This window comes from Nuphar pumila, chromosome 3 (genome assembly GCF_984573655.1).
Source record: "Nuphar pumila chromosome 3, dmNupPumi1.hap1.1, whole genome shotgun sequence".
NCBI classification, from domain to species: domain Eukaryota; kingdom Viridiplantae; phylum Streptophyta; class Magnoliopsida; order Nymphaeales; family Nymphaeaceae; genus Nuphar; species Nuphar pumila.
In genome coordinates, this window is record NC_143251.1 from 134,893,838 (window position 1) to 134,918,194 (window position 24,357).

The 24,357-nt window shown below is 38.0% G+C and overlaps 1 protein-coding gene across 1 annotated transcript; it reads left to right on the plus strand.

The window, feature by feature from the left end:
- The first annotated feature begins 1,102 nt into the window (after positions 1–1,102).
- LOC149843945 (uncharacterized) lies at positions 1,103–19,750 on the plus strand. Its single transcript, XM_090001997.1, has 10 exons — positions 1,103–1,395; positions 15,580–15,665; positions 15,922–15,988; positions 16,425–16,567; positions 17,223–17,271; positions 17,359–17,496; positions 17,617–17,697; positions 18,122–18,298; positions 18,385–18,471; positions 19,500–19,750. Exons 1-10 carry the CDS (start codon positions 1,117–1,119, stop codon positions 19,560–19,562), a joined length of 1,170 nt encoding a protein of 389 aa, XP_089858123.1. The 5' UTR covers positions 1,103–1,116; the 3' UTR covers positions 19,563–19,750.
- Positions 19,751–24,357: the final 4,607 nt, after the last annotated feature.

Below are 24,357 nucleotides of genomic sequence, written 5' to 3' on the forward strand. Positions count from 1 at the left end.
GATGGCCATTACGGGAGGTGAGGAGCACGGTCGACAATGGCCGTTATGGCGTTACGGGAGGTGAGGAGAGGAGCACGGTCGGCGATGGCCGTTACAGGAGGTGAGGAGCACGGCCAACATTACGGGAGGTGAGAAGCACGGCCGGCGTTACGCGAGGTGAGGAGCACAACCGGGACCGACGATGTCCGTTACGGGAGGTGACTCAGGTGAGGAGCACGATCGACGATGGCTGTTACAGCCTACAGGAGGTGAGGAGGAAGGGGGAGGGCGATGCAGGGAAAGGCATTGTCCCTTCCCCGCGACCCTACTCCCTTAACTCTATTGGGTTCTCGGATCCGGGTCGGGTCCGGACCCAGACCTGACACGGAACCAATACGATTTTTTGGGGGTGGGCGACCGCCCACCCATGCCCACCCCTGGCTCCGCCACTGGTACCGGGTCCAGACCTGAGTCTGAACAGGTCCGAAAAACCATACCCGGGTCTTATAAGGATGACAGAACTAGACCTGGTCCATACACTATAAAATAACATTTTTTTGTCTCTTTTACATTGAAAAATCGTGGATCTTAATAACAATTCAGATAGGATCCAGGTCTGGTATGAAATTTTATAAACCGTATCCGGCTCCATATACTAATCGGGCTCTTGGGTCTGACCCAGATTTTAATCTAACTTTCTTATTATTAATCAAACCGTGACCGTATAGGATTTGGTATGGGTCGGATCCGGGTTAGTTCCGACCCATTGATAACCCTACGGACAGACTACCATTTAGTCGTTATCTGAAATGCGGGTAGGATCCGTATCAGAACCCGACCCACTTTCACCCCTACTATCCGTTGGCCACTTGGGTCTTGGGCTAGTGATCCGTTGTCTCGCAAGATCCGCCTTTTTTGTGCTATCTTTGTTATCATCGAGCTCCAGTACGACTAAATGACTAAAGAAACCCTGAGATGACAAAATTCTTGAACCTTTTTAACCCAAAAGAAAACTGTAAATAGAATAAATATTACGGCTAATTATGTCAATATGTCGCATCTATATATGCCACCATCCTCCCTCCCTCCATTTCTCTGTGAATTCTCTCTCTCTCTCTCTCTCTCTCTAGTAGAGAGATGTGTTCTTCCGCGCCGTCCATCCTTAGGGTACAATCGGTCTCCCCCAAGATCTCCTCCTTCCCTTCGAGATGCAGAAGGCTCGCCACTCTCGAGTCTTCTCTCAGGATCCACAATGTGGCCGATCTCTTTGGCCCCAGAAACGGGGTTCGATCGACGTTCTCGGATTCGCTTCGGAGATTGAGAATCGAGACGATGAGCTCATCGGCCGCCGTCGTAGTCGGCGACGGGCTCTTCTCGGATTACAAGCCCACTTCTGCCTTCCTTTTCCCTGGTCAGGTTAGGTTGCATTTCTCTGTGTTTCCTCTGCTGGGAACTGAATCTGTTTCTTCGGTGTCTCTGCCGTGATAGGATCGATGGTTCTCTCTATGGCATTGCGCAAAATTCTTCCTTTGTTTTTTGAATGTTGGGTCTTTAGTGCGAAGAAGGAATTGACATGTTTGTGTGAATTGGATTTGCTTCTTTTGGGTTAAAGGGGAGAATTTGATTGTGTATGTAATTGGATTGTGTATGTAATTGGATTGGTATGGTTTTAGCTTCTTAAATCAGCTTCCTTTTTTAGGTTTCGTATTTCTTTGTTTCTATTTATAATCCTTGAAGCTTGTGTTCAATGAACTGAACGAAAGAAAAAAGAAAATTTGGTGATCTCTGTGGCTAGGGACGATTGCAGCTTCCTCCTGAAAGAGTGTGATGGTGGTAGATAGTGTGACGTAGATCGCGAGAATGTCATTGAAGACTGTGCATATATCTTGACCCAAAGCATATAATCTAGAATGCGGTCTCTGTCTGGAAACTGGTAGGTCGAGGGAGTTTATGCATTTGGAAAAGTGATATTTGCCAAATTCAGTCTTTAGTTTAGTGCAAATACAAAGGAGAGACCATCTCATTTCCGCCCAAATGCATAAACTCCCATCCCAGCTATCAGTTTCCAAACACCCATCACCAAGGGAGTTTGACCATGTATCTACCAAATGCATACACTCCACCCCAGCTGCCAGTTTCCAAACAGAGCCTTATTGGTTCGTTTTAAGACTTGATTTTTAAACTAGTTTTGGCAAATAGTAATTCTGTCAATTGATTACATGCCTCATGCAAGCAAGCGATCCAAAGGTACTAGTAGTGAGAAAAATTACTCATTGGTCCTGGTGTTTGATTTAAATAATATAATAATTGCAGGTTGCATTTTAATTACAGCTAATCTGTTCAAGATCAATAGACCTAGTGGTACAAACTTTGAGATGTTAAGAACCTAGAATACCTTATGAGTTATGACTCTCGATACAACAACAACAACAACAACAACAACTACGCCTTCATCCCAAAACAATTGGGGTCGGCGATATGAACCAACAAAGAAAATCATTATGGGTCTTCCACATGAATCCTTCTCCTCCATTCATTTCTATCCAATGCCATGTCCTCGGTGAGGTTCAAAGCATTCATATCCTTTCTTATCACCTCCATCCATGTCTTCCTAGGCCTACCCCGACCTCTTTTAACTAATATATTTTCCCATTTCTCCATCCTTCTAACTGGAGCATCATTAGGCCTTCGTCGAATATGTCCAAACCACCGTAAACGATTCTCTCTCATCTTATTTTCAATGGGTGCAACGCCTACCTTCTTACGTATCTCCTCGTTCCGAATCTTATCTTTTATTGTATTTCCACACATCCATCTCAGCATACGCATCTCAGCTACACTCATTTTTTGAATATGATGTCTCTTGGCAGCCCAACATTCCGTACTATATAGTAAAACGAGCCTAATAGTAGTTCTATAAAACTTTTTCTTCAACCGCAATGGCATTCTATGATCGCACAACACTCCAGTTGCACTCTTCCATTTCATCCACCCAACCTTTTGTAATGAAATATGCGGAAAAGCAAAGAGTGCACTAAGCACTTACAACATCTACTAATGAACAAACAAAGAGGGGCTAATACCCAAACCCACAAGAGACAACACAACATAAAAATATAAATGCCTCTTATTGAAAGAGAGAGAGCTCTCAAGAGTGAAAAATACAAGAGGGGAGCACCCCTATTTATACACAAGAGGAGGAGAGGGAGAGGGCCAAGAGGCCTTAAAAGGAGAGCCACCTAGGGGGCTCCCCATGTAGTCGTTGGGAGCCCCCAACGGTCACTAGGCCCCATCGACTACATGGTGGGGCCCCTTTTGAGTGAGCAAAAAACAAAAAAATAAAAAATACATTTTACAAAAAATAAAGAGAAAAATAAACAAAGAAAAACAAGTACCCCTATCGGGTACTTGTGAAATGACAGAAATACCCCTATCGGGTATTATATATATATAAATATATATATATAAATATGAATTACATATATTTTAACACCCTCCCTCAAGCTTTACGGGGATATAACCGAAAGCTTGTTAAGGAGAAACAAAAACCGAGGAGCCGCAAGAGCCTTAGTGAAGAAGTCCGCCAACTGGTACTCTGATGTGACGTAAGGTAGTGCTATAGTTCCTCTTAGGTATTCATCCCGAACGTAATGGCAGTCCATCTCAATATGTTTAGTACGCTCATGGAAGGTGTGATTGCTTGCAATATAGATTGCGCTTTTGTTGTCACAACACATCTTCGAAGGAGTAGAAATGACAATGCCCATATCACTGAGGAGACTTTTTAGCCACACAAGTTCCATGGTTGTAGTGGCCATAGCACGATATTCTGCTTCCGTCGAGGACAATGATACTTTGTGTTGCTTCTTGCATCTCCACGAAATCATAGAGTCACCTAAGAAAACACAAAAACCGGTAGTTGAGACACGATCATTGGGATTTCCTCCCCAATCTGCATCGGTATAAACAATTAAATCAAGTGACGAGGCAGAAGAAAGAAAAACTCCCTTAGTTATGGTATTTTTGATATATCTGACAATCCTTAAGACTGCACTCATGTGCACGGTTGTAGGTGCATGTTGAAACTGACTGACAGAGTGGACGGCATGAGCAATGTCTGGCCGTGTGATGGATAGATAGGTTAGAGACCCAACAAGTTGCCGGTAGGGAGTAGGATCCTCGAGAGGTGTTCCATCTTCCAACCTTAATTTTGCATTGATGACTTCTGGGGTTTCTGTCTTCTTGTCATCGGAGATACCCGATTTGGAACACATGTCAGCAGCAAGTTTCATCTGAGAGAGAATGTACCCTCGAGGAGAGTACGCCACTTCAATTCCTAAAAAATATCTTAAGAAACCAAGGTCAGACATATCAAAATTTTCTTTCAAAATCTTTTTAATATCATTAATGCCTTGCTCATCACTTCCTGTGATGATCATATCATCAACATAAAGTAGTAAAATAACTACAGAAGACCCTGCACTTTTCACAAACAAAGCAGTGTCAGTATAACATGAACGAAAATTTAAACTTGTCATTACATTACTAAATCTATCATGCCAAGCCTTTGGAGCTTGTTTTAAACCATATAATGCCTTGTTAAGTTTAAGAATTTTATTTTTACCAATACATACTCCTGGTGGGGGATCCATGTAAACTTCTTCATTTAATTCGCCATTTAGAAATGCATTCTTAACATCAAGTTGATAGATAGGCCATTTCTTTACAGACGCAATAGCAATAAGAGTCCTAACACTAGTCATTCTAGCAACAGGTGCGAAGGTTTCTTCACAATCTATACCATATTCCTGAGCATATCCTTTAGCTATTAATCGTGCTTTATAACGTTCTAATGAACCATCACTCTTGGTTTTAATTTTGAAGACCCATCTACATCCTATTGATTTCTTTCCAGTGGGTAACGAAGTTATTTCCCAAGTTTTTGCTTTTTCAAGGGCACTAAGCTCTAAGTTCATGGCTTCAACCCATTGGGGAATATTTTTGGCCTCATTATAGTGTGAAGGTTCATGAAATGAATGTAATGCAATTAGACATGCTCTATATCTAGGAGTTAGGGACTCATAGGAAACAAACCTATTTGGAGGATTGGAGATCCGACTGGATCTCCTTAAAGATGTTTCTTCAATGTCGGATCCTTGAGAGTATTTTTCTAAGGCACTTATCTGAGTTTGTTGACCACGCCTAACATATGTTTGGATTGGTCTATTATTCTCATCTACAGCATTATCAAGAGGGATTTCCTCTAGGTCATTTAAAGACTCATTAGAGATTTCCTCTTCTTGAGGAGTCTCATCTTCTTGAGATAGAAGATCAAATAAAAAAGTATATTCACTTTCGTCAATATCTTTAGTTTTCTCAAAACCATTTTCATTTTCCAAAAAGGTTACATCTTTGGATACATAGAGTTTGTTATTTTTCAAGTCAAAACATCTAAAACCCTTTTGATTTTCTCCATAACCCAAGAAAACGCATTCAATAGCTTTAGGAGATAATTTGTCCCGTTTATGAGTAAGGACAAAACATTTACATCCAAAAACTCTTAATCTATTGAAATCAGGTGTTCTTTCAAATAGTTTTTCATATGGAGATGTATTTTGTAAGGATGAAGATATCATTCTATTTATTAAATAAGTTGAGGTTAAGGCCGCTTCGGCCCAAAAATTCTTTGGAATTTCTTTGGAAATAAGGAGTGTCCTAGTAGTTTCCATGATATGTCTATGCTTTCTTTCGGCCAAGCCGTTTTGTTGAGGAGTCCTAGGACACGATCTTTGATGACAAATCCCATTTACTTCTAAATAGTTTTGAAATTCATTTGATAAATATTCTCCACCCGAATCGGATCTAAGAGTAGAGATATTACTTGAAAATTGATTTTTAACTATCATATGAAATTTTTTAAAAAACTCAAAGACTTCGGATTTTAAATTGAGAAAGTAGATCCATACATACCTAGTATAGTCATCGATGAAAGTGACATAATAGGAGTACCCTCCTTTAGACATGACGGGGGAAGGACCCCAAACGTCCGAATGGACTAACTCAAAAGGTCTTTTGGATACAAAAGTCCGGTTTGGAAAAGGAGTAGATTTCATTTTGCCAAAAATACAATTCTTGCAAACAAAATGTTTCTCATTACAAAATTTCTTTCCAAATGGAAAGGAGTACATTTTTGAGAAACTTGGATGTCCAAGTCTTTGATGCCAAATATCAATATTTTTATCTTGGACATGGTTACAAAAAGAGTTAATGGGGAGTTTCAAGTTGCTCATGTAATAGAGATCTCCCCTTCTATGGCAGCTTCCCGGACCGGAGATCCTGTATAGAGCAATCCTTAGTTGAGAAGGAGATTTTACATCCATGATCGCATATTTGAGCAACAGAGAGGAGATTTAAATTAAGTTGAGGTACAACTCTCACGTTTGGCACAAAGAAGTCTTTTGAAAAGTTTAAGGTTCCAAGTCTTTTAACTTGTAAAGATGTACCATCGACAGTTGAAACATAGGAGTTTTTAAAATTATTACATAAATCGGAAAGCTCATTTTCAAGGGGGGTCATATGAAAAGAAGCTCCAGAGTCAAGGATCCAAGACGACATACCTGGAGGAGAGGAGGAAGCTACGGCGGCACCCGAAGTTGATGGAATCTTGAGTAGAGTTTGTAGTGCCTCCGATAGTTGAGCAAGAGAAAAAGAGTCTGTTCCTTTGATTGCTTCCTCTTTCTTTTGAGTAGCTTCTTCAACGGAAGCAACTTTATTTTTTGGTGCTTCATTCAACTTAGGGCAATTAGGTCTTATATGACCCGGTTCTTGACAATGATGGCAAATGGCTTTTCTATAGTTGCCATTATAGTTATTTTGTCTTCCAAAATGTGGAGGTTTGTAGGTTTTCATATGGTTGCCGGGTTTGGATACGGCCAAGACATCATTTCCTCCTTTAATCATGCCAAGACGGGTTTCTTCTTGGCATATTTCGGCTATGGCATCTTCCAAGGGAAGAGGCTTTGATCTATGTAGGAGGGAGGATCTAACTTGTTCATATTCGGGCCTAAGCCCATGTAAAAATTGGAAAAAGTGTTCTTTTTCCATTTGTTCTCTCCTTAATTCCACATCTATACTAGAAACCCATTTTGGTTCTAGTAAGGATAGCTCATCCCATAGAGGGCCAAGAGTGCTAAAGTAATCCCTAACACTCATTTCTCCTTGCTTGATAGTCCGGATTTTTTCTTGAAGGAAGAATTGACGAGCAAGGTCTTTTTGTGTAAACATACTTTTCATGAAGAACCATGCTTCATTTGCCATCCTAAATTTGACAATGTTGGCGCAAATCTTGAGCTCCACATTATTCATGAACCAAGCAAGAATCTTGGCATGCTTACTCTCTCAATCTTTTATTTTAGATTGGTGATCTTCAATGGCCTTTATGCGGGCATCTCCTTCAAGAGCCTTTTCTTGATCGCCTTCCATCTTAGTTAGTTGGAGTTGTGGTTCCGGAATGGTGCCCATAACGTATCCCCAAAGCTTTTTTCCTTTGAGGTTGTTTTCCATGGCGGCGGCCCACATCATGTAGTTGGAACCATTGAGCTTGAAGGAGAGATCAATCTTTTGTTCTCCTTCCATAACAACCACTTACAAGAGAATATCACGGAGAGAGAAACAAAAAACAAATATAGCTACACCACTAGCTATATTAAAATGAAGAGCATACACAAGGCTCTGATACCATGTAATGAAATATGCGGAAAAGCAAAGAGTGCACTAAGCACTTACAACATCTACTAATGAACAAACAAAGAGGGGCTAATACCCAAACCCACAAGCGACAACACAACATAAAAATATAAATGCCTCTTATTGAAAGAGAGAGAGCTCTCAAGAGTGAAAAATACAAGAGGGGAGCACCCCTATTTATACACAAGAGGAGGAGAGGGAGAGGGCCAAGAGGCCTTAAAAGGAGAGCCACCTAGGGGGCTCCCCATGTAGTCGTTGGGAGCCCCCAACGGTCACTAATGTGACCGTTGGAGGCCCCATCGACTACATGGTGGGGCCCCTTTTGAGTGAGCAAAAAACAAAAAAATAAAAAATACATTTTACAAAAAATAAAGAGAAAAATAAACAAAGAAAAACAAGTACCCCTATCGGGTACTTGTGAAATGACAGAAATACCCCTATCGGGTATTATATATATATAAATATATATATATATATATATATATATATATATATATATATATATATATATATATGAATTACATATATTTTAACACCTTTATCCTATGATTTACATCTCCATCAATTTCTCCATACTTTTGAATGATAGATCCCAAATATTTGAAAGAATCATCCACCGGTATTTCGTGCTCACCAAGCTTCACTACACTCCCATCACTACTTCGTTGCTTACTAAATCGACATTCCATGTATTCTGTCTTACTCTTACTCAACTTAAAACCTCTTGCTTCTAATGTCTGTCTCCATAATTCTAACTTAGCATTAACCCCAACTCTAGACTCATCAATCAAAACAATATCATCAGCAAACAACATACACCACGGCACATTTTCTTGAATTGATCTCGTAAGCTCATCCATCACTATAGCAAATAGGAAAGGGCTTAAAGCAGATCCTTGATGTAACCCAACCGTTATAGCAAAGAGTTATGACTCTCGATAAGGCTCTTTAAAAATTTAAGCAGGCTTGATGTTGAAAATTTTAACAAGTTTGTTGAAGGCAACAAAACTGCTCAAGCTTATGTAATATGATTTGATTCAAATCTTTGGGAATTATGACTGGACCAAGAGCTTGTCGGGAACAATTAAAGAGAAGTACAACACCATGTCATAAATGCGTATCCAACTGCTATTGGACCAATGTAATTCAAATCTTTGCAGGGAAAATGTCTTCTAAACGTAAAGAAGTTTTTCTCCTGCAAAAATTGTCGCCAATTAAGTCTTTGAGAATGGAAATTCCCTCACATTTCACTTCACTAATAAAGATGGAGGACAACATTATCAATCCTTATATTTCTGAGGCTCAAGAAATATTACCTCTTGAAACTTTAGAAATATCTCTTGAACATAAAGAAATCAGGGACAAAATATCTTCCTCAAGGAGTGTATTCTGTCCCTAAACTTGTGAAATTATTCTCTTGGAGACTAAAAGTGTTGAGTGTTTTATAATCAAAGAAACAAATATGAACTTAGATTTTCTAAACTAATCATTTGGGAAAATCCTACTCTTGTATGAATAGGATGTCTCTGATAAAATGTATCTCCTAAAAATCATTATCATTATTGTAAATATAAATATATATATTTATATACATAGAGATATATTTACATATAATATATTATATGTACATATATCTCTATATATATAAATATATATTTATATACTTTTACCCGAAAGGGTATTTTCGTCATTTCCTGTTTTGCGCATATTCCCTCTTTGGAATATGTTGTAACTTTCTTTTTATTTTTTATTTTTGTAATTTCTTTTTTCTTTTTTACTTTTCACATTTTTAATGTGCATTGGGGGTCCCCTAATAGAGTCGTTGGGGGGCCCCAACGGTCACAAATGTGACCGTTGGGGGCTCCCAACGACTCCTTTGGGAGCCCCCTTTGCACCTTCTTGCATTTGTATAAATAGGGGTGTTCCCCCCTTGTATTTCTTAAGCTTGAGAGTCTCAAGCATCCGGTTCTTTCTATGAAATACATGCCTTAGTGCATGTTTATTATTTTTACGCTTTTGCGTACTTTGTTCAAGTGTTGTGAGAGTGCCTTCGTGCACATCTTTTCTATATTATTTGTGTTCGTATGCGTATTGTCTTATCATAGACATTTTCACATGGTATCAGAGCAAGGTTGATTATTGAAGATCGTGGGATTCTCCTTTTTTCGAGTGCCTCGAAAAACGTGCCTTCCGATCTTTGAAGTTTGAAGTGGTGGATCTCTCTTCTCATATATTTTAGAAGAATCTTGTGCAAAGTTGGTGTTGGAAATATTGTGTTGGTACGCTTTTTCCTCTACCTCTTTACTCTCTAATGGGCGAAAAAGAGTCCCATTTTGCTCTTGGTTTCAAATTGAATGGGTCCAACTATCATGTTTGGGCCGGAAATATGGAGGCTCATATAAAAGGGAAGGGCCTATGGGGATATGTACTTGGTACAATTCCGGAACCGGAACCCAAGATTACCGTGGTAAATGGAGGCGAAATCAAGGTTCTTGAGGGAGAAGAAAGAACCAAAGCCCTTGAAGAATACTCCAAGAAGCACGATGAATGGGAAATGAAGAATTTCAAGATTCTTTCATGGGTTTTCTCATCCGTGGAGACTAAGATCAATGCCAACATTATTAAATTCAAAAAGGCATTCGGAAGCTTGGCATTATCTTGAAAAAATGTACACATCAAGGGATCTCTCTCATAAATACTACCTTCAAAAGAAGGCTATTTCCCTTACCCAAGGTGAAATGACAATTAGGGAATACTTTGCCGATCTTTCCTCTATTTGGGATGAGCTTGCAATGCTTGAACCAAAATGGAGTGGAGAGGCAATTGAGCTTCGTCACAAGCAACTTGAAGAAGATCGGTTCTTCAACTTTTTGAATGGGCTAAGGCCCGAATTTGAGCAAATAAGGTCATCTCTTCTTTCCTCCTTTTCTCCTCCTTCTCTTGAAGATGTTCTCACCAAACTAAGTGGTGAAGAGACTCGTATGAATTTATGTAAACAAGGACCAAATGTTCTTGCGGTTCCTTGTAGTATTGAAGAAAATAGTGAAGTTAATGCCGTATCAAGACCCGGAAACAATGTAAGAACCTATCGTCTCCTTCACTTTAAATTTCAAAATCAAGGAGAAAATGGTGGACAAATTGGGAAAAAAGACTATAGCAAAACTATTTGTCATTTTTATAAAGAACCGGGGCATATCAAACCCGTTTGTCCCAAGTGGAAGAAGCTCCTAGCCATGGCCACCACCGGTGTACCACAGAAGGAGGAGGCATCTTCAAGTGGGACCCTCTCTATAAGTCAAATAGTGGAAGCTCTTCAACCTCTCCTCAAGGGATCTACCTCCGGTGCGGCCGTGTCCACTTCTTCTTCTCCAGGTAAAATCTCTTGGCTTTTGGACTCCGGTGCATCCTTTCATATGTCCCCAAACATTTTTTCACTCTCCGATTACTCTAAAAATGGTTCCCCATCTTATGTCTCCACTGCGGATGGAACCTCTCTTGAAATTAAAGGAATAGGTAATTTTGAAACTCAAGAGTTCTTTATTCTAAAAATCAGATTTATACCTAAACGAAACTTAAATCTCTTCTCTGTTTCTCAACTCACGGACCATGGCTGTGATATTAAATTCTCTTGTGATAAATGTTTAATACAGGATCGCCAGTCCGGGAAATTGATTGGGGAAGGCTTTAGAAGGGGAGATTTATATTATATGGAATCTCTTCAAGTTCCAAAAGTTTTGTGTAATGTTGCCCGACATAAAGATATAAATGTGTGGCACAAAAGACTTGGTCATCCTAATATCACCAAGTTATCATACTTACATTTTGCAAAAGACCTATGTAAAAGCTCATTTTCTTGTAATGACTGTATTCTTGGAAAAATGCGAAGTTTACCTTTTGAGCAAAGAACTATGTTCTCTTCTAAAACTTTCGAAATTGTTCATTCGGATGTTTGGGGACCTGCACCTGTTGTTTCAAAAGGAGGTTTTTCTTATTACGTAATATTTGTGGATGATTTTTCCAGATATTCGTGGATATATTTTCTTAAGTTTAAACATGAAGTGTTTTCATGTTTTAAAATTTTTCATTCAATGATTAAGAACCAATTCAACAGTAACATAAAGATTTTTAGAAGTGACTCTGGAGGAGAATATCTCTCCAATCAATTTAAAGTATATCTTGAGGATCAAGGTATTGTTCACCAAAGGTCCTGTCCTAAGACACATCAACAAAATGGGTTAGCTGAAAGAAAACATAGGCACATTATCGAGACCACTAGGACTCTTCTTATATCTCAAAATATTCCTAAAATTTTTTGGGCTGAAGCAGCTCTTGCTTCTGTTTATTTGATAAATCGCTTACCATCTAGGTTATTAGGTAAAATATCTCCCTTCGAGGTATTACATAAGATCGAACCTGATTATAATAGGTTAAGAGTCTTTGGATGTAAGTGCTTCATACTTACGGATAAGAATGACAAACTCTCTCCCAAGGCTATTCCTTGTGCCTTTTTTGGTTATTCCGAAACTCAAAAAGGCTTTCGTTGTTATAACCTTCGAGATGATAAACTATATGTCTCTAGAAACGTAACTTTTTTAGAAAATGAAAGTGGTTTTGAAAAAAATGTTTTTCAACAAGAAAATTTTGATTACTCCTTCTTATTCGACTTATTGTCTAGTAATGATGACATATTTAGTGATGATGATGTATTATTAAACCATGATGAGGAAAATGATGGAGACATTGGTGAACATAATTCACCCAATGAACCAGAAAGTAGAGTTCCAAGTGATCCTATAACCTACTCTCGTAGAAACCAAGACACCTTTAGAAGTGTTATTGATCAATATAGTGAGCTTTCCACCTCTCTTGACCATAGAAGATCTGAAAGGAATAGAAGACCTCCAAATCGTTTTGTCTCTTTTGATTCTTTTTCACCCCGATATAGGGCTTGTCAAAGTGCCATTCACTCTTATTTTGAGCCAAGAAATTTTGAAGAAGCAAAAAAATGTATAGAATGGCAAGAGGCCATGCAAAGTGAACTTGATGCTCTTAAAAGGGCCGGAACTTGGGATTTTCAATCTCTACCTATAGGAAAGAAAACTATAGGTTGTCGATGGGTCTTTAAAGTTAAAACCAAGAGCGATGGTTCCCTAGAAAGGTATAAAGCTCGCTTAGTTGCTAAAGGATATGGGCAAGAGTATGGAATTGATTACGAAGAAACCTTTGCCCCTGTTGCTCGGATGGTTACGGTTAGGTGTCTCATTACTATTGCATCTATTAAAAATTGGAACATTTTTCAAATGGATGTTAAAAATGCCTTCTTAAATGGTGATCTCAACGAAGAAGTTTATATGGAAGCCCCACCAGGCATGATAATCCCTAAAGATAAAGTTCTTCGTCTTCGTAAGGCTCTCTATGGTTTAAAGCAGGCACCCAAAGCCTGGTATGATAGGTTTACCAGTGTAATGCTGGAAAATGGATTTTCCTCATGTTATACTGACACTGCTTTGTTTACTAGAAAATCTAATGCAGGGATTGTAATTTTATTGCTCTATGCTGATGATATGTTAATCACAGGTGATGATGTTCAAGGAGTCAAGGGTATTAAGTCCGTATTGACTTCAAAATTTGAGATGTCAGATTTGGGTTTTCTGACATATTTTCTTGGAATTGAGGTTGCCTATTCGCAACGTGGTTATTTTCTATCTCAGTCTAAACTTGCTTGTGAGATTATTGACATATCCGGGATTTCTGATGACAAAGTATGCGAAACTCCTGAAGTTGTGGGAGCAAAAATGAAAATTGACGATGGTATTCCCTTAACTGATCCTACCCCTTACAGGCAGTTGGTAGGTTCGTTAATGTATCTTAGTATTACTCTACCTGACTTGTCACATGCTATACACATCGCCAGTCAGTTTCAGCACGCTCACACAACCGTTCATATGAGTGCTGTTCTTCGCATCATCCGATACTTGAAGGGCACAGTAAATAAGAGAGTATTTCTATCTTCTTCTTCTGATTTAAAATTACTTGCTTATACTGACTCAGATTGGGGAGGTGACCCTAGTAACCGTCACTCCACCACTGGTTTTTGTATTTTCTTAGGTGAATCTTTGATTTTATGGCGATGTAAAAAGCAACAGAAGGTCTTTCTGTCATCCACTGAAGCCGAATACAGAGCCATGGCATCCACTACAATGGAAATTGTATGGATTCAACGTCTTTTGGAAGATATGGGAGTAGTTGTCAAAGAACCAACAAAGCTATGCTGTGACAATAAGAGTGCAATCTACATTGCCAAGAACCACACCTTTCACGAGCGAACAAAGCATATAGAGATGGATTGTCATTATGTCCGAGAAGAATACTTGAAGAAGGTCATTGATCTACCATATGTGACATCTGAGTATCAACTTGCCGACTTCTTGACAAAAGCTCTATGTTCGCCCAAATTTCATTTCCTTCTTGACAAACTTGCGGTTATCACACCGTAAGTTTGAGGGGGGGGGTGTTAAAATGTATCTCCTAAAAATCATTATCATTATTGTAAATATAAATATATATATATTTATATACATAGAGATATATTTACATATAATATATTATATGTACATATATCTCTATATATATAAATATATATATTTATATACTTTTACCCGAAAGGGTATTTTCGTCATTTCCTGTTTTGCGCATATTCCCTCTTTGGAATATGTTGTAACTTTCTTTTTATTTTTTATTTTTGTATTTTCTTTTTTCTTTTTTACTTTTCACATTTTTTAATGTGCATTGGGGGTCCCCCAATAGAGTCGTTGGGGGCCCCCAACGGTCACAAATGTGACCGTTGGGGGCTCCCAACGACTCCTTTGGGAGCCCCCTTTGCACCTTCTTGCATTTGTATAAATAGGGGTGTTCCCCCCTTGTATTTCTTAAGCTTGAGAGTCTCAAGCATCCGGTTCTTTCTATGAAATACATGCCTTAGTGCATGTTTATTATTTTTACGCTTTTGTGTACTTTGTTCAAGTGTTGTGAGAGTGCCTTCGTGCACATCTTTTCTATATTATTTGTGTTCGTATGCGTATTGTCTTATCATAGACATTTTCACAGTCTCATCTAATCTGACAAAAAAATTCTCATTTCCAAGAACTTATAATTGTTGGGATTACTAAAATGCCTAGATATATGTGGTGCATTTAAAACACTCATGAAAAACATTCCTGGGTTCATTAGATTTCTTGACCTGGTAAAGATCATCCCAATGTGGTTCTTCTATTACTAGTAGACTGAGTTTGGAGCTATTGAATGGATTTCACCAGCCTCTCTAAATAAAAAAATCGGACTCTAAATTAAAAATAATTATGATTATAATAAAAGTTAATCCTGACAATGAATACTGAAATTTAAAAAATAAGAAGTATAAATTAATTTCTTTCTGTGCTGCTATTGAACCCTCCTAGATAGTAAAGTGGGAATTCAAGGCAAGTGATTTTTATTTTTACCCTTTTTTATCAAGAAGACATATGCAAAATGGTGAGATAAATTTGATATATTACCAATATTGAATGGTTATAGACATCAACACAAACACCAGATTGAGTATGTAAAATTTATCTTATTTTGTATACTTGGGCCAGCTCCTCGAATGGTCATTAATTTTTGCACCATACTTTTGTTGATGGGCTCACAGAAAAAGCAAAAATTTCTTTTCTTGATTAAAACATTACTGATATCCTGGTTGTTGGTCTTGATTAGTAGTAGATGCAAGTATTGATGTGTATTAGATTATTCCTCATGCCTTATTTCTAGCTTAATCATGTAAGTTTTTAGTGTATCATTCTCCTTTTCTCGTGACAGGGTGCTCAGGCTTTGGGGATGGGCCAAGAAGCTAAGAACGTGCAGGCTGCTGCAGATCTGTTTCAGAAAGCAAATGAGATACTTGGGTAGGTGATGATTATATTTCAATCCATGCTTCTTATCTTGTGACAAAGACTTGTGCAGTGTGTGCTTGGATTTTTTTCTTGTGCATTACAGTCTCTCAAGCCCTCATCAATTTTGAGATGGTTTACTGTGTTACACTGTCAGTTTTTGACAAAATTTGATGCTTCTGTATGCTATAGCTTCAAGAGTTTCTTTGGTGTGGGGCCTCTTAAACTTCTGTTTTTCAATTTTTTGACAAGGTCCAGGTCCTTGGTATAGGTATGATCTTCTTGACGTATGCATCAATGGGCCAAAAGAGAAGTTGGATTCAACTGTGATAAGTCAGGTACTCTTTTGAAATGAGTATGAAATTTCGAGTACTCTCAGAATATAAATTATTTGATTAACCACCATGATTTTGTTAGCTAAATGAAGCCACTCAAACTTTCTATACTGCCCTTTTCTCTTCAGCTTCCATCATAAAAAAATTTGCACAGTAGCAAAACTTCTTGAATGTATTTACTTGAAGGAAGAGCTGTATTTGATGTTTCTATTGGAAATAGATGATGGATTGCATTTACAGCCACCTAATGTCAGCTTGTCGCATGCATCTAGATTCATGTTGGTTTTCATGATTTCATCATTCATTTGTTCAATGGAAATGGGCATGATTTCTTTCCAGGAATATGCTTGTGTTTTTCCTTGCATTTACTAAACATTGTTCAATGATATTGCTATCAACATTGTTTATCATGCTTGAGTTTTAAGAAGTGTCTTTGCAGCCAGCAATCTATGTTACAAGCTTAGCGTCAGTTGAGATTCTCCGTGCTCACGATGGAGGTCAACAAATAATAGATGCAGTTGATGTCACCTGTGGTCTAAGCTTGGGAGAATACACAGCTCTTGCATTTGCTGGAACTTTTAGGTATTTATCAGATTCAATTTACATACAAATCAAATGAAAAGATCAATTGATTGCTCAAATGTTAGTACACTTTGTTCCTTCTCTATTTTGTGCATAATTTTTCCTATGCTGTTTTGGTGGAAAGACATCAAAACATGTACCAAGTTATTGTGTCTTGAACATAGTCACCAGTATCATTCTCAGCAAGGTTTTTCTCGGGAGTTTTATTAAAGTGTTTTTTCTCAAGAAAATCTCAGAAGTTTCAAATTTTGAAGAATATAAAGAATAATAAAAAGACAAGAAATATAGATTTTTTATTATTTTCTTGCAAAAATATAAAGAAACAAGTAGAAAAAAATTTAAATACAAAAAAAAAAAAATAAAAAAAAATATTGGCTTAAAGATATAAAAATAAGATAATTTTTTCATAAATCTTACAAAAATATTGTGATAATGTGTTTTGGTGATACTTTGAAAATATCATGATATTTGCATAGTCTTTTCTTTGCTGTTGCAGAAAAAGATAATATATCATGGTATTTTAAAAAAATCAGCAATATTGATGACTATGTTCCTGAATGCATATTCCTGGTTCTTCTGGCATTTCATATATGATTTGATATTCCATATATAATAACATCTTCCAATTTTTTGGTCTATGGCTTCTACCCATAAGCTTCGAAGATGGACTCAAGCTTGTGAAATTGAGAGGTGAAGCCATGCAGGTAACCATCTAATAATGGAAATTATCAATGGCTCTTCTTCTCTCACATCTAAATGTTACATATTGAAGGTGCCATCTTATTCTTTAGGAAGCTGCAGATGCTACTAGAGGTGCCATGGTCAGTGTTATAGGCCTGGATTCAGAGAAAGTTCAATTATTATGTGATGCAGCAAATGAAGAAGTGGATGACCAGCACAAAGTTCAAATTGCAAATTTTCTTTGCCCTGTGAGTAAATCTGAAACCATGACATAATTTTGCTTACCTGGATATTTGATCAGTTGAACATATGGAAAAAAGAAAAATGAATGCTCACTTCATGTGTTGTGAACTTTGTTCATAATGTAGGGAAACTATGCTGTCTCTGGTGGTGTGAAAGGTGTTGAAGCAGTAGAAGCCAAGGCCAAGTCCTTTAAGGCCAGAATGACGGTTAGAATTCTCCTCAGATGTTAAACTTCTAGTCCTGTTTTGCTTCAATCATTATTGATTACTTTGTTAGCTTCTAGGCAGTTGTGGTGCATGATGCCCTGTATATGATATCTTTGACTGATTTCATCTCCACAAAGTTTCATGCATGAATTGATTGTCGGAAAATCAAATATGCAAAAGGCTTTTTGTGAATCCAACTTTTGTGTTAAAGATCAGTTATCCTAGAACCAAATTCACACCTTCTCAGTATGTGTAAATCAGTTGCCTATCTGCAAGACAAAACCGACCTGGGGAAAGAATTATCTAAAAGAAACTGAAAAGACAAAATGAATTACCTCAGCTCTCTGTATATTTTGTGGAACTCAGGGTATGAAGTATGCCATTAACGTATTCTTAATATTGTGTTGTGCACTATTTTCTGTAGGTACGCCTTGCAGTTGCTGGTGCTTTTCATACTAGTTTCATGGAACCAGCTGTTTCAAGACTGGAAGCAGCTTTGGAAGCAACTGAATTCAAAACACCAAGGATACCAGTGATATCTAATGTCGATGCACAGCCACATTCAGATCCCATGACCATTAAAAATATTTTGGCACGTCAGGTTGGAATCTTATTACTACCTAAAAATTATGCCTTGTATTCATTTTTCACTGGAAGAATTTACTCAGGTGGTTGGTAAAATTACAGGTAACTTCTCCAGTTCAATGGGAAACAACAGTGAAGACTCTCCTCTCAAAGGGTCTCAAGAAAAGTTATGAGTTGGGTCCTGGCAAGGTATGTAAAATCCTCCATTGAAAGGAAAAGGAAAAATCACACTTTCTGGCCTTCATTTATATTTTTGATACAGTTCATTGAATCATTGAGGCTAGTCCATTTTCTACAGTGGCTGATGTGGGCTCTTTTGACTAACCAGTACATAGGTTGATAGTGTAGAAGCTAACAGTGGATTTTCTTTTTTGTTTTGGTTCATCCTTTTCCTGTAACTTCATATTGACTTTTAGAACATTTAGGGGGGCATAAGTCAGCATCTTAAAAGCTTGAAACTTTTTTTCCACTTTTTTACTTCTTTTGTTCTGGTCCCTCTTTTCCCTGGTAATCTCAAAGTTTACAATGTCAAAGGGGAACTTATTTTACAACTGGATTTATCTCAATTTTATGATGTCAAAGGGGAATTTATTTTAAATGCATCTTGATTGGCCACTTTCTGGCCTTCATTTATATTTTTGATACAGTTCATTGAATCATTGAGGCTAGTCCATTTTCTACAGTGGCTGATGTGGGCTCTTTTGACTAACCAGTACATAGGTTGATAGTGTAGAAGCTAACAGTGGATTTTCTTTTTTGTTTTGGTTCATCCTTTTCCTGTAACTTCATATTGACTTTTAGAACATTTAGGGGGGCATAAGTTAGCATCTTAAAAGCTTGAAACTTTTTTTCCACTTTTTTACTTCTTTTGTTCTGGTCCCTCTTTTCCCTGGTAATCTCAAAGTTTACAATGTCAAAGGGGAACTTATTTTACAACTGGATTTATCTCAATTTTATGATGTCAAAGGGGAATTTATTTTAAATGCATCTTGATTGGCCAGTTGTTCTTTAACTTGATCGACCAATCAATTCCTACAATGCATTGCCCGGATTTTTCATTTGTCACTGAAATGATGTATTCACTCTTTTTTCGAGTCATGTATTTACTCCTTTACATATACAGTTTTGGGTATCAATGTTAGATGCTGATAAATTAGCCACTAGTCTACACTACACTTTTGCTGCACGTGAAAACCCTTACAGTTTACTGATCTCAGGTTATTGCTGGGATTGTAAAAAGGATTGACAAGGGTGCTGATATTGAAAATATTGGCGCTTAAATTTTGACAAGAATGAGGCCTTCTCAAGAACATCGATCCACCCTTGTACTGGTTTTTTTTTAGGGAACCCTTATACTGATATTGGAAGCAGTTCAGGATTGGATTTTTTGTGCTTCCGAGTTATGTAGCTTTATGAAGAATGTTATGTCTGTCTTGTGATTGTTAAATTCTATTACCTAGCCTTTTTTATGCAAGTCTATGAGTCCATTTTTAAGGGCTTCAGCTTTACATGATTGGTGCTAACTGATAACTGACAACCGTGGCATTGCTTGCTAGCAAACCGATCTTAAAGACAAGGGCTCTGCTTTCCTGACTAGGGGCAGCCGTGGTTTGTCACCTGACATGGGTACTACAGTTTGAAACCCATGAGGGACTTGAAGCTGGGTGTACTTTCCGGTGAGCAGGAAAACCTACCAACTGAAGGCTTGCCAAGGTGCGGTCAGTGATTGGGAGAGGGGGGGAGGGGGTGTCAATTTTTTTTCCAATGAGAATTTTAATTAGTCTGGAGAGTTAATGAAAATTTATCACAAATAAAACCAATTGAAATTCAATATCTTGTAGAAAGGAAAGTGCTGAAAGTTTCAACTATGACCAGTTTAAGCCCTTATTTTTAGTTAGAGAAAAACGGACTGAGTTGGAGACCGAGTCCGAACATAGTTGCCTTTGCTTGTATATTGACATAAATGAGAATAAAAGCAAGAGTGACCATGTAAGACCTGCTACTTTTGTAATCTTTTAATTGTGAAGTTATGCAGAATTTTGGAATATTATTATTATTAAATCATTAGATCGAGTGAAATTAAGGGTTGTAAGGAATTTAAAACTTGAAAGTTGAACCCTGTAATTAAAATGGTGTTTGGGTCAAAATTTGGATATGAATCTTGGGTAGGTTCGGGATTCAGTACTGATGATAATTGGATCTAGTGTATGAGTCTGGATCTTTGGAGGATTCAAAATTCAACCCAAGATGGGATATGGAGTGGTCCAAAATTTTAGGGAACTGGATCCAATTTGGATCCTGATCTGATCTGAAAAGGAAGGATTAAAAATATAATCCTAAGAATGGCAATGAAAACTAGGAAATTGTAAGGTAGGGTGGCTTGCTCCCTGTGGGACCGACCTACTTTGTTAAATGTGTTAATTATTTTAAAACCCTATGAAAGCTTAATTTCCTCAAAAATCTAGATTAGTACAAGCAGTTACCTAAACCATTCACAAAATTAAAAAGGAATGAAGTGCGCTGGACGAGGCAAGTGTGGGTCACCCCCCTTATGGGACCCACTTGCCTTAAAAGGGTGAATTGACCCCTTCTCTCTACGTTAAATATTTAAAGGTGGCACCCCTCCCTCCTTCCAAATCTCTCCCTCTTTCTATAATTCTTTTCTCTCAAACCCTTTCCTCTCCAACGATTTGCTCTCTCTTTCTCTCTCTCTCTCCTAAGGAACTCCATTGTTGAAGCTTGGTGGACTTGTTCGGAATCGTGCACACGACTAGAACCAAGTTTATTTTTCTTTTTGTACTCTGAGGTAGGATCTCCTTCCAAGAGCGCGTGAGTGTCGGGCCAGCATGTATGACCATGCTGGACCGCACTCCGATATGTCGGTCAATCCTCCTCCCGCGATGGGATCAATAACATATTAAGTCCATTCGAATCCTGCAATATTTGTGCAGGATTCAAACCATAGAAATGAAAAAAGAAGAGACGATGGTTACACTTGTGTGAATGCATCCTGCATATAATGTTACGTACTTGATTTTCTGTCTAGGCATCATTTCCAAAAGAAAATATATTTGCTTTACATGAGCTATCGTAGAGGGAATGATACTAGAGTTCTACTGTTTAAAAATACATTCTTTTCCTTATAGAAATTGAAGAAATGCATCCATTTTTTTTATTTTTGTAGTTCTTATATTGTTTATGTGCACACACGTACTTCTCATAAATTCTTTGGTTAATAATATATATGTATATATATATATATAGGGTGTAATCGAGAACGGGCAGGGGTCCGCTCGATCCCAGGCCTCATTTTTTAGTACATTTGCAACTATGGTCAGACCCGACCCAGCCTGTTCTGGCCTGACCTGGTGTGACCCAGGGTAGGCTGGCCCTGCACCAGACCCAGCATGCATGGCAGAGCACATCGCACTTGTTGCCTGTCGCCACCTAAGGCACAACAGACAGGGGTATGCTAAGTCCCCAACCTGTTGTCTTGTGCTGCATGTGGTCGATGGCCACTGTGTGCAGCAGTGGTATCCCACACTCTGCTGAGCACAGTCAGCTGGGGTCACTCTGACCCCAGTCGCGGCCTATTGCCACCATTTTAGCAGCCTGGCGCTGCTGCCTATAGCAGGCCGACTGGGTCTGCTTACTCCAGTTGGATTGCCAATGGGTGTGCAACATGGTGCTGCTGCCCTGCTGAACACAGTAGCATCCGACTGCTGTATGTAACAGTGGCAGCAGTTGTTGCACCTGCGGCGGTGCAAAAGGTTAGGTCTGCTAACTCTAGCTTACCTTGCCAGTCTAGGGTGACCAACAGGGTGTGCCACCTTGCTGGTGTGCCATGACATGGACTCCAGCAACCGAGTCGCAACCGGTGCCGTGTTAAAAGAAAAAAAATGAAGCTAATGTTTATTAGTTGTATGTGGATGCCAAATACTCAAATATGCATAAGTTCGAATAAATACATATCCTAAATGTTTGTTCTTGACAATAATCCAAAGAAAAATAAAAATCTAATAATTTCGATTGTCATTTCATGCAAAATAATATATGCAGGTGTATTTTAGCAAAGTTGGCTCAATTACTATTTTATGCTCACATGAATGATTTATTTCCTTGAAAGGTGTTTGCGAAACATAAATTATGAGAATTGTAATGTTTAATTCGTCTGTAAATGTTTCACGAATTTATTGACATGATTGGGTCTTATTCACGGATCCTACTCTAATGAATGTATGATTTATAGATATGTTTCACTGCAATGAATGTTTGCAAGAACATGCATGGCTAAAACGTTCATAGTGCCACACAAGCACTTGTGATATTTTATGTATGACATGCAAACTCTATACTATTGATCAATGGTGTATTTGAGCACACCTGTGTGATTGGCCCCAAACTGGGCTTGTCTTTGACACTGACCTATGGATTACCATGGGTACACCCAAGACAAAAAAATCTAATAAGTTGCATGTACCCAAACTTAAATAAATTGCCTGGCTGGTTTAGACGTATCGGGGCATGTCTCTACCATGGGTACACCCAAGACAAAAAAATCTAATAAGTTGCATGTACCCAAACTTAAATAAATTGCCTGGCTGGTTTAGACGTATCGGGGCATGTCTCTAACACGCATTTTGAATGTGCCACGACCCTAATGGATGGGTGTTGTTAACATACCAAATAAAATCTGGTTGTTTGACTACCTCTTTTGTGTAGTCTACACTCTTGCCTTACAAGCATATTTTTTGTATACTTAGTGTAGTATTTGAGTTCTCAAAACCCTGGTTTGCCCAAGAGAAGCAGGTATAGTGGATTTGAATTAATCAAATTAAAAAAAATTGGATACCCATCCAATGTTGGGCTACCTTAGAAAGGATAGATGGTATAAACTTTGTTGGGCTGTTATTGTTGAAACATACAATATTTTATATTATGCTACGAGCGGCAATGGCTTGATGGTCCTCCACCCACAGAGAGTGGACCCGAAATACCAAAATTAAATCCTAGCCAGGTAGGTCCTAAACCTTCTGCAGAAGTCAGATGCATCTTATTGTCTTGGCCTTTAGAGGTTATCTCTCGATCATTATACTACCCATTTTGAAATCTGATTCAGATAGCTAATCAGGGTATTAAATTACCCAAAGAATAATAAACCCCTTGGTTGATCTCATCTATCTCGACATATTCAAATTGCGCATACCCGCAGGGGGTTATTCAAGTGAAACATAATTATTACTGCATAATTTTACTTTCTACACACAATAATACGTATATGAATATGCTTGTGTTAAATATTGTTTGTTTGAAATCAAATGAATTACTGATTTGTATAAATTTCATTATGCTCGTATATACTAGCACTTTATTTATGTGCCTTGGGAAGAGATTCCCTACTGAGACTTGTGAAGTCTAACCCCTGATATTACCATTTTACAGGTCAGGATGTATGAACAGAAACTGTTGCGAGATGCTAGGACTGGAGTCGTGATGTTCACCTTTTCCTTGCCGATCTAGGATCCACTTTTATTTGATTTAATATTCTTATTAAATTTGAAACTTTTGATGTAATAACTCTTGAAACTTGATGGGATGACCTTTATTTTTTGACGACTTTAATCAAGATGCCCTCATTTGTAATTGCCCAAGATTTTCCAAATTCATTTAGTTTATTTCTATTGTATATTGATTTAAAAAAAATTGTTTGAAAACTTAGAAAAATTTTAAGGCATTATATCAAAGCACAAATCTAGGAAAATGGAACTCACAACATGTTCACACAACTCAACAACACTCTATAGGTAGAAAATTACTATTAGTTTAAAATTTTACTTTAATGTAAAACGTGTTTTGTGATAGCTAGATTACAATGAAAGCCCAGATGGATGTGTTGATCAAGGCCTTACAAAATCTTGTTAAGGCAAATACAACAACATGCCACTACCATTCAAGACCTGCAGTTGATGGTCTTGGGAAGCACCAATCCTGGAGCGGTGGCTGAGTCAGGTATCCAACTAGGACTTGGTTGTTGGTGGTGTTGTCACCGCATGGAGGGGCAAACCTACCCCTATA